Below are 15559 nucleotides of genomic sequence, written 5' to 3'. Positions count from 1 at the left end.
GAGAATCAGAATGGGATCGTTGAGCCAAATTAATGATGTTTAGATGCATTTCAATGCCCCCGGGCTGTCAGCAAGAGGCACATTTGTCATTTGTTCTTGGTATATTCTTTATTTAATAATTAAAGCTCTTATTTAGTTTTCTTTTTCCTTTCTTTTGTTTTTTTTTTTGCTGTCTCGTTTTCCACTCGATGAGTAACAAACATAAAATGGCTGACTCTTATGTATATCATATAATCATCATAATGCATACATTTATTATCTAGTTTTTTTTACGCCTCGCCGAATTGGAAATCTCTATTTAAAATATATAAAATATATATTTATATATATATATATTCGCTACCGTATTAATAAAAACGAAAAGAAGCTTCAAAATTGTTGCATCCTCACTCAATCTCGGTATTTGAACACTGACCCAAAAAAACAGGAAATCAGCATTTTAAAGATCATATCTTTATATGACAAAGTAACTACTGGATTTCGAATTAATCGCTATTATATGTATTATTGTTTGACCTACTATGAACGTTGATGTGTCTGTGTGCGTCTGTGTGTGTGTGTGTGAGTGCTTGTGAATATGTTTCCTAAAAAAATCCAACATATCAAAAAGCTAACTAATCCTGGCCTATATCGTAATCGCGTCTAACTAATAATCGTTTCCAATAAGGACGAAAACCGTTGTTATCTATTATTCACAAAATGTTGTGCTTATTTTGATGGAAGCAGCTATGGAAAATGGGAAAATCTCCTCGCACTTTGATAATGACTTTTCGAACTGTTACACTCTGATAAATCTGAATTTTGGTCTCGCTTGAGCTATTTTTCGTACTTTATTACCCTTTCTGTAAATAGACATTTATCTAAAAAACGTTTGCCTTGCCTTTGCCTGGATTTGAGCCATTGAATACCTAATCATTTCAATTTCAATTTGAATTTGGATTTAGCCTAGCCGAATTCTATATACATTAGACAATCAATTTGGTCTGCTGTACGATCATTTCTCTCATTTGTTTTGTGGCTAAATATGTATATATGCTATGTATATAAGTGACAAGACAACCTCACTAAACATAAGTTTTGTATATATATATATATGCGATTTGTTGTAAGCTATATAACAAGAATACACACACCAAAAATGTCCTATCGTATTCCTCTATACTCGTATATGTATATATTTGTGTATGTACGCATTGTTCAAAATAGTTTTAAACCCGATTTGAATGACCGACTAAATTCCTTGGACTATGCAATCGCCTATGCCTAAAAACTAATTGGTTTGCTTGGCTTAAGTTCTAAGTGTTGTTTTTGGTAGTACCCGTACTAGTGTCGAACAAATCAAGTCAAGTCATCCATCCCCATCTAATCCATGAAGTAGCTAAAACTGCGACGCTTGAGTCGGCTGCTCAAAGCCGATCTGGAGCGTGTCTTTAACCTTAGTTACCCGGACTTTATCCAGCGGTCAATGGAGTATTCCAGTGCGGATATCCAGCTGTTGGCGGAATATAGTACAAATATAACAAACTATTTTGAGATTTATGTGAAGTGACGTACCGCTTCTTATCCATTTCGCTTTCGGTGCAGAAAAAATAGTGACGCAATTTCGTTTCTGGTGGCACAATCTCGAACGAGTTCTTCTTGCCGGATGCATTCGCGGACATCGAGGCCACTTTGTAGCCGTGCAAGCAGGCCATGCCTAAATAGAGAAATGGCATTAATTGCTGGCCAGTCAGTCACCTGCTTTCGTGTCAGTCGCATTGTTTTTTGACTCACCGAATGCACTCTTGCTATTTGCATCTTGGTAAAAATAGAGGCAGGCATCCTTTAGAACGCAATAGCGTTTCGACCATCCGCACCACCTTGAGCCCAATTTGAGTAGGTAGCCAAAGCAGTCGGGCCGCTGAATGTTGCTGGGCGTCTGGTACAAACAACGCGCACTGTGAGGGAAGTGATGTGAGAGAATGGATCAGTTAAACCGCCGTCTCCGAGATCAATGTCCCCCAACCTCTTGTCCAGCCACTGGTTGTCCTGCGAGGCCGCTTGTCGCAGCAACTGGAGCCACCTGTTTGCCAGCTCATCGGAGTCGGCCGCCACGTACATGGGAATGCCCTCGCCGGCGTCCACTTTGAAGGCGAAGGGTTTGCCCACATCCACAGGGCAGAGGTCCACAGTGTGCTTGGCCATGATCATGGCGCCAACGGGTTGAGAGTCCTGCGGCATTAAGAAATCATTTAAAAACCATATATATAAATAAGGGTTTTCTATACTCACATCTTCAGTTTTGTAGTAGTACAGACAATTATCGGGTCTCAGGGAGAACCAACGGCGCACCCACTTCTTGGAGTTCGGAGCACCCTTGGCCTGGCCACTCTGGCGCCACAGGTATCCACTGAATATGGGCTGACTTGGCGGCTCCAGTTGCTCGTGCATTAGCACCCCAATGGTCCTGGCCACCTGCAGCTCCAGCTTCTCGCAGCCATCGTGTGCGATCTTCACCACCTCGGTGTGGTGCTTGTCCAGCACTTGGACTCCGTTCACCGAGATGATGATGTCGCCCACTTCCAAGCCAGAGCTCTCCGCCGGAGTCTCCGGTTCGATGGCGGCCACTACCACGGGCTTGGAGCCGTGAATACGGAAGCCAAATTCACCGGAATCGCTCTTGACCACCACGGTTTTGTCCACGCCTAGGAAAAAAATAAAGTTAATATATGGTTTAAACTGAGAATACTTCTACTTCAACAGGTTTATAAGTATAATTTTCTGGCAAAACTGTTTATATATTATAATTTTCTCACAATTTTTCTTTTAGTGCATGGAGGATTATTTTTAGAGGCAGAGAGAGAGAGAGATTTAAGTGATTTGTGTTATTTTATTTCCGGATTTCAGCCGGACATCGTTTACCATGTGCACCGCTGCTCAGTTTGGATATCACAAAACTTTCGCGTGCCCAGACCAGGAGCATCAGTTTCAACACCTCCTCCAACTTTCGTCTAATCGAATCCGGCGTGGAATTGGACGCTATTAATTCTGTTTGGTAATATGCAAAAAACAAAAAGGTCAAATAAAAATAAAATGCAAAAGAAAAAACCCTCAACGGCTACGTTTGATTTGCACTGTTTACTCACCAATCATTTGGCCTGAGTATTGTGTAAATACTACAAAAAATATTCCGAAAACTTATTTCGCACTTATTTCTTTACATTTGGCCCAAACCGAAGTACCGAACGGGAAGCGTTGCGGATTTTTTATGGTCGGCACACAACAAAGCACGCACCACAACTATTCTCGATAATAGAGCCCAAAAAAACTATGGGTTGTTTTTTCGGTCTGCCACATATTTTCTACACACATATCGATGTATGCCAAGTGCCGGTCATGAAAATGCGGAGCGCCATGCCATTCATTATCTCTAAAGTTCTCCCACTTGGCGCTTTTCCCCCAAAATCTCTCTCTCTCTCTCAAATTCTCATTCAAAAAGCGCGCACGTTGTGCCAAAATTAGAATATTGTTTGTTTCTTCGAACAGGGTGCTCCAAGTGGGTGCTCCAAGTGGGTGCTCCAAGTGGGTGCTCCAAGTGGGTGCTCCAAGTGGGTGCTCCACGTGGGAGCATGGGACTTACGAAAGCTGTTGTGCTTCTGGCGGTGGTACATCTCCAGGGTGCAGCGTCGCTGGACGAGGCGATGCAGGATCACTTGGTACTTGGCATGGAAGCCCTTCTCCGACTCCGTTGAAGCTCTACGTTCCCTGGAGCGATCTAAAGATGGAAAGAATAAGTATCCTGATAATAGCAACCATTTCAGCACAAACAAAGCTTTACAATTATATTTATCGTTTTTCTGTTAAAAACAAAACATGATATTCCTAGTTGTATATTCCTAGTTGTATGCCTTCTTCTGCTGGCATATCTGCTCACAAATCTCTTTGGTTGCGAATCTTCTGACGAACTTTTGACAGGGATTCTTGATTTTGTAACACTCATCACTGGTTTGATTATAGCCATAAAACACTGGAGATTCCCTTCCCCGCGCTATACATTTACTAACCTTACGATTCCGACCGCAAATGGCTAAAAAAAGGAATTATAGCTAAGAACATGTTATTTGCACCTACTGCTTACGATCCTTAAGGGCCAAGATATTCACAAGCCACAATGCGAGTGAGAGAATAAAAAGATAAATCTTCATTTGGAGCATATGAATATACTTAAGTTAAACCTTTGCAATGAGATAATAAGCCCTGAGTAGGAACTTTTTACTAGACAACTGTGTCGAATCCTATTAGTTTTGGAAAATTGTAAGTTATAAGGTATAATATTTACTTTGGTACTTTACTTTACCCCCTAAGGTATAATATTTACTTTGTTAAATATAATGGCCCTATTTTTACTCACCAAAACACTGATGGTCCAGTTGAGTCCACAAGTCATCATCGGTCAGTCGTGTATAGCGACCTGCGTCGTAGTGTCCCTTATAGATGACGTGCTGACTCTGCTCCGTGTCGGGCAGGACACAAGGACTGGAGCCGGCAGGACGAAGCACGGGGGTATTGGGAAGACTGGGAATGCGTCCACGCTCCTCGCTCTGCAAAGAAATAATCATTCAAATATAACATTTACGGTGGGATAAAGTGGTTTTATAAATTAATTGATTAAGGTGTCTGAAAGTGTGATAAAAGAGTGCCCCACCTTTGCCCTAATGTTCTCCTGCCTGGTCTTGTAGTGCCTGCCCCTTTCGCCGTGGTACCGCTCCTCGGACCGGAATCGCTTGTCCATCTTCTTGTACAACCGCTGGGTGGTCTTGGTGGTCACCGGGGAGTCGGCGAAATCCGAAGGCGGCTTGACGATGTCCTGTTCGATGTAGGGTATGGACTCGACGGAGTCACCAGCCAGTTCGCTGATGGTGTTGCTCTGCTGCTTGCCCTCCATCTCCTTGCCGCAATGGTGGCAGTGACTCTGCTCGCCACTGGCCGCATTGCCATCGGCTTCGCTGTAGAACACGGAATCGGAGCCAGGCGACACCGATCGCAAGGACTCAATGGACTTGGCCTTCAGCTGAAACGTGTCCGACGTGGACTTCGATTGCGTGCCACTGGTTGTGGGCATCTTGGGCGACAGCAGGGATGTGGGCGTGGCGCAACTGTGTGGTTTCTTCGCCGGCAATGAGGCGACCACTGCCTCCGGTTGTGTGGCCACTGAGGACTCCGATGTTGGCAGCTTGGATGCGGATGAAGGCGCGGATACGGATGTCACGGCAGTGGTGGTTGTGCCTGCCAGCGCGCCAGTTGACATGCTGGCGTCTAGCAGCAACTCAGTGTCTCCACTTCCGCTGCTCAGGCCGAAAATGGTGGGCGTGGCACGACTCCTGCGCACCGCTGCCGCCGCCAGGACATCTTCGCGCGAACTTTTTCGCAGCTGCCTGCGTATCTTGGGACGGAAGCGTTTCATTTTGCTGGGACTGCTGCCGTTGTCCAAGGTGGCAGAAATCGATTGCTCCGGCGATGTGATCTTGCTGGAACCCGTGGGCTTCTTAATGGGACTGGTTAGGGCGCGCATGTTCTCCTTCTCAATGTCCAGCTTCATGCTCGTCTTGCGCCTCTTCCGCTCGTCTTCCTGTCGCAGTCGGCGAGCCTTGCTCCTGGTGCCCTGCTCCTCGTCATCCTCCTCGTGGGGACTCTCGTAATAGCCGGACGAGGAGTACCGCACCTCGCTGCGCTCATCCTCCGATATGGAATCTGGCTTGGGCTTAACACCAGTCGGTATGCATTCTGCGGAGCTGACTTTCATCTGCGACGTTCCCGAACTGGCCACCGTTTGGGGCAGACTCTCCTTGGCTGGGGATTTGATGGCTGCTCCCGAGACTGGACAGCTGCCCGAAGAGGTGGTACTACTGATGGAGTGCGATGGCGATTTCCTGGTCAGCTCAGCCACCGAACCTATGGGTGATTTCAGTTGAGCCTTGGTGAGAGTGGACTGCTTATCCCGCTCCTTCTCGTCGTGCTGGAGGAGATCCTCCCTCATGGAGTACAGGGAACTGGCGCTTTCGAAGGAACTGCCGGCGTGCGTTTTCTCCAACTGCGAGCTCTGAGTGGAAACTGTCGATATAAAACAGGGGTTTACCACTTAGTTAAGAGGGATTCTTGAGGTGGGGTATTAGGTACAGCTAAAGCATTGCGGGCAAGGCATTTGATCAGGCATCAACAACATTTAACTAGGGAGGCGAGAGAGATAGAGAGGCAGACAAAGTTGAGATGAGGTAGATGAGTCTACTGTCTAGTATTAGCTATAGGCTGTATAACACTAGGGCGATAAGCGAGGAGGCGGTGAAAGAGTGGCAGTGGTTTTTGGAGCAATGTCGGTGGAGTGGTGGCCACGAACACAATTCGATGTTGATATCTTAACACTCATTCATGGATCAAGATTAAGATTGGATTATGCTTGATGTTTTGGCAAGAGTTCTACACACAGACACAGGAACACACACAGCACGAGTACGAGTACGGGTACGAGTACGTATCGGATCGGGGGTCCCAAACCTGGCACTTGTGTGGTCGACGATGAACTGGTGGTGGTCGGCGGTGTCTTAATACCTGGTGTGCGTTTCGAGGTGTCCGTGCAGGTGGCATACTCATCTGTATTCGTGCTGCACTCCGATATATCTGCACTCCTCGCGTAATCGCTGGCGCCCATGGGCAGGAACGAGGCATCCGAGTGTCTGGCAAGGAGTAATAAATACATTAAATCCTGGCCACATTGTAAGTGCTTTTAAAACTTAGTATATGAATTGCTGCATTTCCCCAAGTCAGTGCATACTTTTGGGCAGACACTGAATATGAGGAATATCAGAGACACCATAGTAACCTTTGCTTGGCGGCTCCACCAGTGAACATCAGCTGTCGGGCATCCGGAACCGATCCCCTGGCCACCATGCTCCTCTTGGGCAGCGGGGAACTTATGCAGCTGTCCAGCATGGGATTTGCAGATGGTGTTACAGCGATGGCTGGTGGCGGCATCATGGGTTGGGTGGAAGTGGGCCTCGATGTGGTTGGTGTGGGCGTCTTGATGATCTTCGGCAGTGTTTGTAGGCCATAGGTGGGACTCTGAAGATGACATTACAGAATCAAAATCCTCTAAGAGTTTTTGATATACCCACTTGTTCCTCAAAATCCAGGGCATCGGTGTCCACTGAGCTTCGTTGCTGATGCTGCAGCAGCAGATTCTTTCGCTTCGAAGAGGGCGTCAACAGCAAGTTGGAGCTGTAGGAGCCATCGGATATGTCCCTCTGTTCAACGGTCAAGACGGTCACCTGCGACTCATTCCAAATGCCATCCGAATGATCGCGTGTATTGTCGTTGGCCAGCGAGTCTGAGGAAGGATAAGTTGACACATTGGCCAGCAGCTCATCGCGGCAAGGACTGGCCGGCGTAGATGGCAGCCTTGGGCCAGTTGGTGTTGGAGTTTCAGATGCCTTGGCCTCGTAGTCATCATCCAAGCTGACGGAGCGCTTGCGGAACTGCGAGCGCTTGTCCTGGATCTCCTCCGCATCTGGCTGAGGGATCACGCGGCAGCCACAGGGGGTTATGTTCTCGTACAGCGGCTCATCGTCCTCCTGCAGATCCGTCTCCAGCTTGTGCTCATCCTCGTCGATCTCCTCGCCGTCCTCCTCCTCGTCGGGCTCGGACACTTCGTCCTCGTCCTCCTCCTCATCGCTGGGCTCATGTTCAACTTTTCTCACCTCAACCTCGACGGGCTGTGACTTGGGCTTGGGCAGTGTCAATGCTGCCGCCTGTGCCATCCGTTGCTGTTGCATCTTTCTCATGGCGATTTCCGCCTTGTGCTGCTTGCGGTGCTTCAGCTGCAGCTTGGGACTCGGTTTTGGCGAGATGTGCGGCTTAAAATCTATAAATATCTCCTGTTCATCGCGTACTTCTTGAACGGCCGGCGGCTCATCCGGAAAACAGCTGACCTTGTCGCGCCTGCGAAAAGAGCTCCTGGGACCAAAACCATCGATGAGCTTTTCCGTTTGACCATAGACCGGCATGGATTGGCGCCTCAGATCGTCGCGACGAAATGGGGAGTCTATCATCTGGGGCAGCATGGACATGCGGCGATGTTGGGCCGCCTGCTCCATGCAGACCTCTGAGCTATAGCTCTCCGTTTCATGGGGATGATCCTCCTCCTCGTCGTAGTACTCCTCCACATCCTCGTCGTCGTTCTTGCAGTACTCACTTGGTGGTGGCAATAAATGCGATTGGCTAAAGTCCAACGGAACACTATCGATCATCAGATCCGAGCTCTCGTTGATGTGCCTTCGAGGCAAACTATTCGAATAGAAATCCGTATGCGAGGTACACGCTCGTCTAGGCAAACTATTGCTCTCGTAGTCGAAACTTTCATTCAGTGCCACCGCAGCAGCATTGACATTCACGTACTCCACACTTTGTTCGGATGGCGAGGGACGTGTCCGGCTCAGGTGCTCCATTCCCAGGCCATAGCTGTGGGCATCCAGCAACGGTGGTGGCGGCTTGTAGTACATGATGTTGTTCTGGGCATCCGAGAGGGTCTGCAAAGGGGTCACATCCTGCGACTGAGTGCGGTAGATCATCTCATGTGGGTATATGGAACTGTGGATGGAAACGAACATTACATTCAAGTGAAATATATATAGAAAACCCAACTAACCCCTGTTGATAGTGATGCGAGGAGGTGCCGTCCTTGCCATTGGGTATTTCGGAGAGGCTTTTCGTTAGTTTTTTGCCATTCTGCAGGCCGTTCGTTTGAGCCCCCTGGGAAACCACCTTAATGCGATGTGGTGGCCGGGGACTCAGGGCCAGGACCTGGGTATTGTAGCCAATTTGACCCTGGCGCCGGGCAGCGGCATCCGTTTGAGTGGCCTGCGTCTTCATGGCATTGCGGAACTTCTTCTCCACGATGAGCACCTCGGGACTGGGCAGTGGTAGAGCCAAGGGCAGGGGTTGTGGTATGATCAGTCCAACCATGTTGTCTGTAATGCAATAAGTGATTATGATAAGAACAAAAGAATGAGAAAGCTGATAAAGTAAGCTTCATTTGATTTAAGAGCCTGAGGTGCCTAACAATCAGCTGTATGGGGAAGACTTAGTCTGATAGGAGCTGCACTCATCGTACCTGGGCCCGCTGGCAATTGGGTGGCTAAATCCTCACCTGGAATGGGCTGGTGCAGGTGAATCGGGGCATGGTGGTGCTGGCATGGCTGCAGTTGCACTGGTGGTGGCAGCCAAGTTTTTGGCAGGGTGGAGCTCTGTTGTGGCTGCATCTGATGCGGTTGCTGCAGCTGTTGCGCCTGCAGCGGGGGCTGCAGGGTTTCGTACATGGAACCTGTGGCAATAATGGGCTTCTTGCCCCCAATTAATCGCTCTTGGCTTCGGGCGGTTTTCAAACGCCCCGAGGATCGGAATCCGGCATTCACATTGTCGAAACTGGTGAGTGTGTGCGACCTGGCAAAGCTCACGTGTTTGGTTCTGTGTACAAAGGAGTGGTTGAAAGGCGATTTCTGGAGGGGATTATGGCAAGGAATTACCTGACATTTCCGCCCTGTTGTTGGTGGTGGTGGTGCTGGTGGTGTGTGGTTGGCATCGTGGCGTATGTGGGGCAGTGATACGAGCTGTGGAGTAAGCACATTAGTGGAATGTTAAGCAAAGTTTCCTGGCAAATATTTTAGCATTTTCAACACTCAAGCATTTTCTTTATTCGTTATTTATTTTATTTTCAACTAGATTGTTTTTTGCTTTTTGGTCACGTGCAGACACATAACATAAATAAACGTTTTTAATTAGCGCACTGTTTTTATCAAAGTTTTTGGTTTTTTTTGCATATTTTTGCATACATATCTTATTTAAGTAGTTTGTTAGATTTTAGATCACTTTACATACCAAACATTTAGATTAGCGATTTGATTGGTGTGTGATGTTGGTGGTGTAGGATTTGGTGGAGCGCAAAGCTCGACATAATAATTCCGTAGCAAAACATCCTGGTAAAAGGATTCAAGTGGTGCTGTACAACAAGTTGCCCTTTTTACACATTTTGATCATTTCATTTAGTATTTGGTGGGGTTTTTGATTGTGGCAATATCAATTGATAAATTTTGGTTGATTTTTATAGTCGTTTTTGGTTTTGAGGAGAGAAGGACAGGTGGATGAATAACGAAAGAGTACACGAAAAAGTATTTTTATACAGCATTTCTAGTAGGTGGTTCATCAGTGGTTTTTTTTTTGAGTGGTTTGAGAAGAACTGGAGGCAAAAAGCGGCTTTATGCAATGGATGAATCGAAAGGAAAGTTCAGGCAAGCATTGCAAGCGATTTACATGTTTATACAAAACAATATATATAAATATATATATATACATAGTATTCGGGAAAGTCGAGGAATTTGGCGAGCGACAGAGAGTTAGTGACTACAGATAGTGCGACAGTAAAGCATGATCTAAGCGACAGTTGGCATAGCATTTTACGGTTTTTGATTAGGGTTCTTTTTTTTTGGTTCTTGGTTATCTGTTTCTGTATCGATTTTCGATCGCCCTTTCAGGCGGTCCATACCTGTGGTCCGATTGGTAGTCGGGATTGTTGTTGGTCACCTGCTGCTGTCCAATCCAGGTGTAACGCCCACCCAGATCGGCCTCACCCGATTTACCAGTGCTCAGAATGGAGGCCGGTTGACGGCGAAAATAGGAACTTTTCAATTCGTGTGTGTCCGTGTAGCTGTTCTGGTAGCTGTCAAATAGGACAAAAAACACTTTCAGTTACCATGGCTTTGCTGGAATGTTGTCACACCCACCGTGGATATTTTTCAAATGGCGCATAGGCGGCCAAGTTCTCATCGGAGGGCACTCGCCGACCCACACAGCCGCCCAGGAAACTGCCCGATTGCGTTTGACCGCGTCGCGAAAGGCAGCCAAAGAAGCGTTCCCGCCTAGGACGCTGCTCTATGCTGTGCAGCTGGCGATCTGTGAGGCAGTACTAGGAAATAACACACTTTTATAAATATGAAATATTAGTAAAAAGTACTTAAATATTTCACCTGTTCCCTTATATCTCCGCGCGAGTAGACAGACGTGTGGGGATGCAGCTCGGTGGAGAGCGTATGGCGAAGTCTTCGGCGTCCAGTGTGTTCGTCCTCGGAGTCGTAGCTGCGATCCATGTGGCTGGAGTAGGTGGTCTATGTGATAAATATAACACTAAATATGTTAGCTGCATCATTTGGTAGTCTTTTAACAGGACAACCTGTCGTATACTTTATGTGTTCTACAATAATATCACGTATACGCCTAGTCTGCACAACTAAACAATGTTTGTAGAAAGTATATCAAGTTTACCTCCCTAATCTGCCTATAACTTTCTTACTCCTAAATCCTAAAGTATTTAATCTAGCAATTTCAATTTTAAATTGACTATTTTACCTGCTTCTGTACTCCTGTTTCACTTCCCTGCCTTTACACTTTGTTTATCCTGACAAATCCCTAATTTCATCCTAGTGTCTTGAGCTCTACTTATGTACCCAGCCACCTGGTAGCTGAGTGGTCCTTTCCCGCTCCCCAGATTTGCAGCAAAGTAATTGTGTCAATCACTCGCTATGACAGCGCCTCCTACGCCTGGCAGAAATTAATTTTACTCGCCGCACACTTTGTGGTGTTTTGTGTTTGGCGTTTTGGCGAGGTGGTCTACTTGGGAGTACAAACCTTGGTGGAGACCTCAATGTTGCCCAATGACACAGCATGATGCAGACCTGTAAATGAAAAGGTCGTCGTTGTTTCATTTGCCAGCGGAATAAAAGATGTGATTATGTGCCTTTGAGCCGGGGATGCCAAGGACTCACCAGTTCCAGTCGTTGATGTTGACGATGCTCTGTTTGTGCCACGCAAGGCAATATCCATTTTCAAACGGCAACAAAGGAAATAAAATGGAAAAGAAAATAAAAGCGAAACAGGGGCAAACACACACACACACACACACGCTCAGGAGATTCTCTATATATATATATATATCCAGGGAAATCCTTCTTGCTGCCTCCCTTTTTACGTGTCAATTGTTTGGGCCAGGCTTTGAAATCTCCAACTTTAGCTGCTCCATGATGTCCTCAATATTGATGATTAAAAAACTTAATTACTACGAGTACGGAGCGTTGTTTTCGTTGTCATTTGAATCGCTTATCCAGACGGTTTCCACTGCGTTTGTATACTAATCTTCGTGGACTTATGCAAGGCAGTCAGCAATCGATATTCGCGCTGGCCAAAAAACGATGGAAAAGCCGTAGGAAAAACGCAAAGTTGACGCTTTGTGCTGGCGTTCTTCCACTGCCTTTTAATTTGTGAATGTTTTTTCGTCGAGTTTACGCTGGAGTCTCGTTAATTGTTCTTAAATTTCGCTGAGCTGGCTGCTTTTCACAGGGTTTTTCTCCATCTTTTTCGGCTGGGGGTGTGTGTGTGTGCTGCGTGGCTTGAGTAACCCGACAGTTTTCACGGCTTTTCCGGTCTCCAAAACACGCTCCTCACTCGACGGCGCTGATGCTGGAACTGAAACTCAGCCAGCATTCGCATTTTCCGACGCACCGAGAGCGCAAGAGTTTTTCACACGAATTTTAAGAGAGTCACGCTGGAAGCGAGGCAAACATAAAACAGATGTTCAACATTTGCTGCGTTCAGGGGGTTGGTGGGTGGTCCAGTGGATTTTCTTGGTCCTCTGGCTTTCGGCGGATTCTGCGACTGCAAAAGCGCAACAATGAAAACGCCTGGAAGTTGGCAGCAGCGACGGAGCATGCGTTTGCGCAAAGCAGCTCCACAAAAAGCCAGCAGGACGTATGTCAACAAGGCAGACAGTCGGCCAGGACATGCCATCGTCGTCGTCATCGCCATCGCCACATCCTTGTGCCTCATGCAGCTATTTCGGTGGCAGAAACCGAAGGCAAAAAAAAATGCGAGTTACTGAAGAAACAGAACAGCAGCATCGTCACGTAGCCAAGGGCTAAATTTCACTTAGAACGCGTTCGAGGCGTCCACAAAAGTTGACTTCACACGGCTGCCATGTCTGGCTTTAAGGCAGAAACATGTCTAACAAAATGTACACGGTAACACAACATCCATTTTACTTCGATGACTTGAACATTAATGTTGTTTAAGAATATTTGTAAATATATATATTTATAAAAGAACAATAAATAATTTTACTTAAGAGCACTAATCAAATCCAAGATGGGAAGATAAAACGGCAGTACAACAGAGTGGCTGGTAATGGACGATGATTGAGTGCATAACTTGATTGTCTGAGTAAGGATACGAATGGTTAAAACCTTTCAAAATATTAAGGTTGTCATAAGTATAAACCTTTTAGCCATTTTCCCGGTGCAGAGCCATGCTATCATCTTCGGGAAAGCTTTAATCGGAGCCACGAAGCTTTCATGCCTTTGCGGAAGAATTTAATTGGTTTTTGTGTGCGAGTGGCGAAGTGCTGGGCTCCGGCATTAGCAGTAGTTAGGTTAATTTGCTTGAGATATCTGCCACAAAATGAAAGAACAAAGCCAAACAAAGCTGCCGCCACTGCAGCATTTCAACTAAATTACTCTGAAATTTCCTATGGCATACTTCTGGGGGGAGTGGGAATTAGGGGACAGGGGTCATAACAAAATTACAACAGTTACGGCAACCACGAATTTAGGTCTGTTTTATGGCATTCGGACATATATAAAACGTTTGGAGATTCATCTGGCGGAAGGGTAAAATCACCAGAATGAAACTCAGTGCGGTTACTTAAGGCTATTATGATCTTAAAGTTGTCCACAGCATTTGAGTCACATTTTTGGTCTAACTTAAATTGCAGTTCAAGCTAAGCATATAATAGTATGAAGTGACTAATATGTATGAACACTTTAACTGAAGTGTTAAATTTAATACCAGCTTACTGACTTAGTGGATAGTTTTATCGCAGTATGAACAGATTAGTTTCTACTGATAGATGAATCGCCACTTGGTAAGGATGACCTACGTAATACATTTTGTTTGGCAACATTACATAAATAAGAGGCGTTGAACGCCAATTCCCCCGCATCATTGTTTTTCCCGCTTAAGAGCTGAGTAAATCATAACTCATATGGGGCTGACTTTGCTTAGTCAACAAGTTGACATGAGAGGTTGGCCCTTGCCCAATCTCACTCACCACATCTGTACGAGTATATCCCCATAAGCTAGGCCAATCTTTAATCAGTTATGTAACCCGAAATGCCCAGACCCAAATGCCTCAACCATTTCCTCAATATAGACGACGATAGTTTCCGTTGCACGGTGTTTGCTCGGAGTCCACACTTCCAAAGCCAACGAAATCATCCCCAGTGCGAGCCTATATTTCCACAACCGAAATGTTAGTGTGTGTGTGTATCTAGGCGTGCATATGTATGAGTTGGTCTACACAGCAAAGAAACACAGTCTAATTTAAGAGCATATATTATAGAATTATATTTGAAACAATGAAACAATGTCTATATACGAGAACTTTATGTTCTTTCAAAAATGTTAATATTTTAAAATTCCATTTTTTATACATCAAAATTGTTTGCAGTGCATGAAAGTAAGCTAGCAGCAAATTGTCTTATGGGCCCTGTGAAGTTTCTCGCCGTCGCAGTGCTTACTACGCAAATATTCAGGCTTTCCTGCTACGGCGGCTTAAATGTGCTTTCGGCCTGATATTGAGGCAAATATCAAGCATACGCACTGTGGCCCGACGCCCCGGCATAATGCATGAAAAATTGAGCATGTCATTGACGCTGCGCTGTACGCTGTACGCTATACGCTATATGCTGTATGCTGTATGCTATATGCGTCATATATGTGCCGAGTGTCTGGCGATTTACCCAGGACAACTGTTTGCAGTCTAGGCACGTTTCGTGATGGGGACCCCCCGGGGTTATGTGCCCACAATATATGCAACATTAAGGGTCGGTCTTGACTTTGGCTAGGGTAAACTTTTTAATCGCCTCGGCTTTAGAGTGCTGCCTCTTTTATGGATCGTATCCCGTTGGCGCACAAATTGACGCTTTATGTTAATGCCATTAATTAATAAATGAAATATGACATTCACACTGTGGCGCTGTTGAACCTGTTTATTAAATTTTAGCACGTAATAAATGAAAAGTTTATTGTGGCCAAGCATAAATCCTGCCGGTTTTTGGGGTTAAAACGCTCAACTTACCCAAACATTATGCGATTTCTGGGTCTTTGTCGATTCAACGGCAGAAGACACAAATTGAATGAAATTGAATGACAGGGTTTTTGTCGTTTATGCGTTCTTTATTAACATTTATCACACTAAACTACTAATGATAAAGAGTTACAAATATGAGTTTCTGCGCTTAGGTGTTGCGCTGAAAAATTTCACGTATCTAAATTCCATCAGATAAAAATTGTTTTAGCTACAAGTTGTACCTTAAGTTGGTTAGTTCTCTTTGTTATTCCGGCGAAATTGCAAATAGTTTATTTATTTTTATTTTTACTTGTATTTTTTTATTTTTCTGGCACATAGATATGCTTGTGAGTGTAATAA

General features: G+C 45.6%; 3 protein-coding genes across 6 annotated transcripts; all 3 read right to left on the bottom strand.

The window, feature by feature from the left end:
- Nucleotides 1-132: 132 nt before the first annotated feature.
- On the bottom strand, nucleotides 133-10263 carry LOC122622996. 4 transcript variants are annotated; one of them, XM_043801853.1, is made up of 16 exons: nucleotides 9907-10263; nucleotides 9555-9638; nucleotides 9179-9495; nucleotides 8678-8999; nucleotides 7149-8619; nucleotides 6857-7095; nucleotides 6532-6710; nucleotides 4685-6090; nucleotides 4391-4580; nucleotides 3620-3754; nucleotides 2902-3027; nucleotides 2272-2684; nucleotides 2006-2211; nucleotides 1774-1937; nucleotides 1555-1696; nucleotides 133-1492 (listed from the first exon to the last, which is right to left on the bottom strand). In XM_043801853.1, the coding sequence occupies exons 2-16, from the start codon at nucleotides 9608-9610 to the stop codon at nucleotides 1441-1443; spliced, it is 5418 nt and encodes a 1805-aa protein (XP_043657788.1). In that variant the 5' UTR covers nucleotides 9611-9638; nucleotides 9907-10263; the 3' UTR covers nucleotides 133-1440. The 4 variants fall into 4 exon arrangements, with proteins under 4 accessions (XP_043657788.1, XP_043657797.1, XP_043657805.1 ...); XM_043801862.1 differs by lacking the exons at nucleotides 4391-4580; nucleotides 4685-6090; nucleotides 6532-6710; ... (4 more) ...; nucleotides 9555-9638; nucleotides 9907-10263 and adding an exon at nucleotides 4111-4214; XM_043801870.1 differs by lacking the exons at nucleotides 4391-4580; nucleotides 4685-6090; nucleotides 6532-6710; ... (4 more) ...; nucleotides 9555-9638; nucleotides 9907-10263 and adding an exon at nucleotides 3818-3938.
- LOC122623019 lies at nucleotides 3876-4208 on the bottom strand. Its single transcript, XM_043801907.1, has 2 exons — nucleotides 4118-4208; nucleotides 3876-4066 (listed from the first exon to the last, which is right to left on the bottom strand). Exons 1-2 carry the CDS (start codon nucleotides 4191-4193, stop codon nucleotides 3876-3878), a joined length of 267 nt encoding a protein of 88 aa, XP_043657842.1. The 5' UTR covers nucleotides 4194-4208.
- Nucleotides 10264-10456: 193 nt separating the features above from the next.
- LOC122623015 lies at nucleotides 10457-12522 on the bottom strand. Its single transcript, XM_043801893.1, has 5 exons — nucleotides 11847-12522; nucleotides 11710-11756; nucleotides 11052-11189; nucleotides 10809-10990; nucleotides 10457-10744 (listed from the first exon to the last, which is right to left on the bottom strand). The coding sequence occupies exons 1-5, from the start codon at nucleotides 11902-11904 to the stop codon at nucleotides 10522-10524; spliced, it is 648 nt and encodes a 215-aa protein (XP_043657828.1). The 5' UTR covers nucleotides 11905-12522; the 3' UTR covers nucleotides 10457-10521.
- Between the last annotated feature and the right edge of the window lie 3037 nt (nucleotides 12523-15559).

Source organism: Drosophila teissieri, chromosome 2L, assembly GCF_016746235.2.
Source record: "Drosophila teissieri strain GT53w chromosome 2L, Prin_Dtei_1.1, whole genome shotgun sequence".
In the NCBI taxonomy this organism is placed as follows: domain Eukaryota; kingdom Metazoa; phylum Arthropoda; class Insecta; order Diptera; family Drosophilidae; genus Drosophila; species Drosophila teissieri.
The sequence above is the reverse complement of the archived record's forward strand: the minus strand, read 5'-3'. Positions and strand labels throughout refer to the sequence as shown.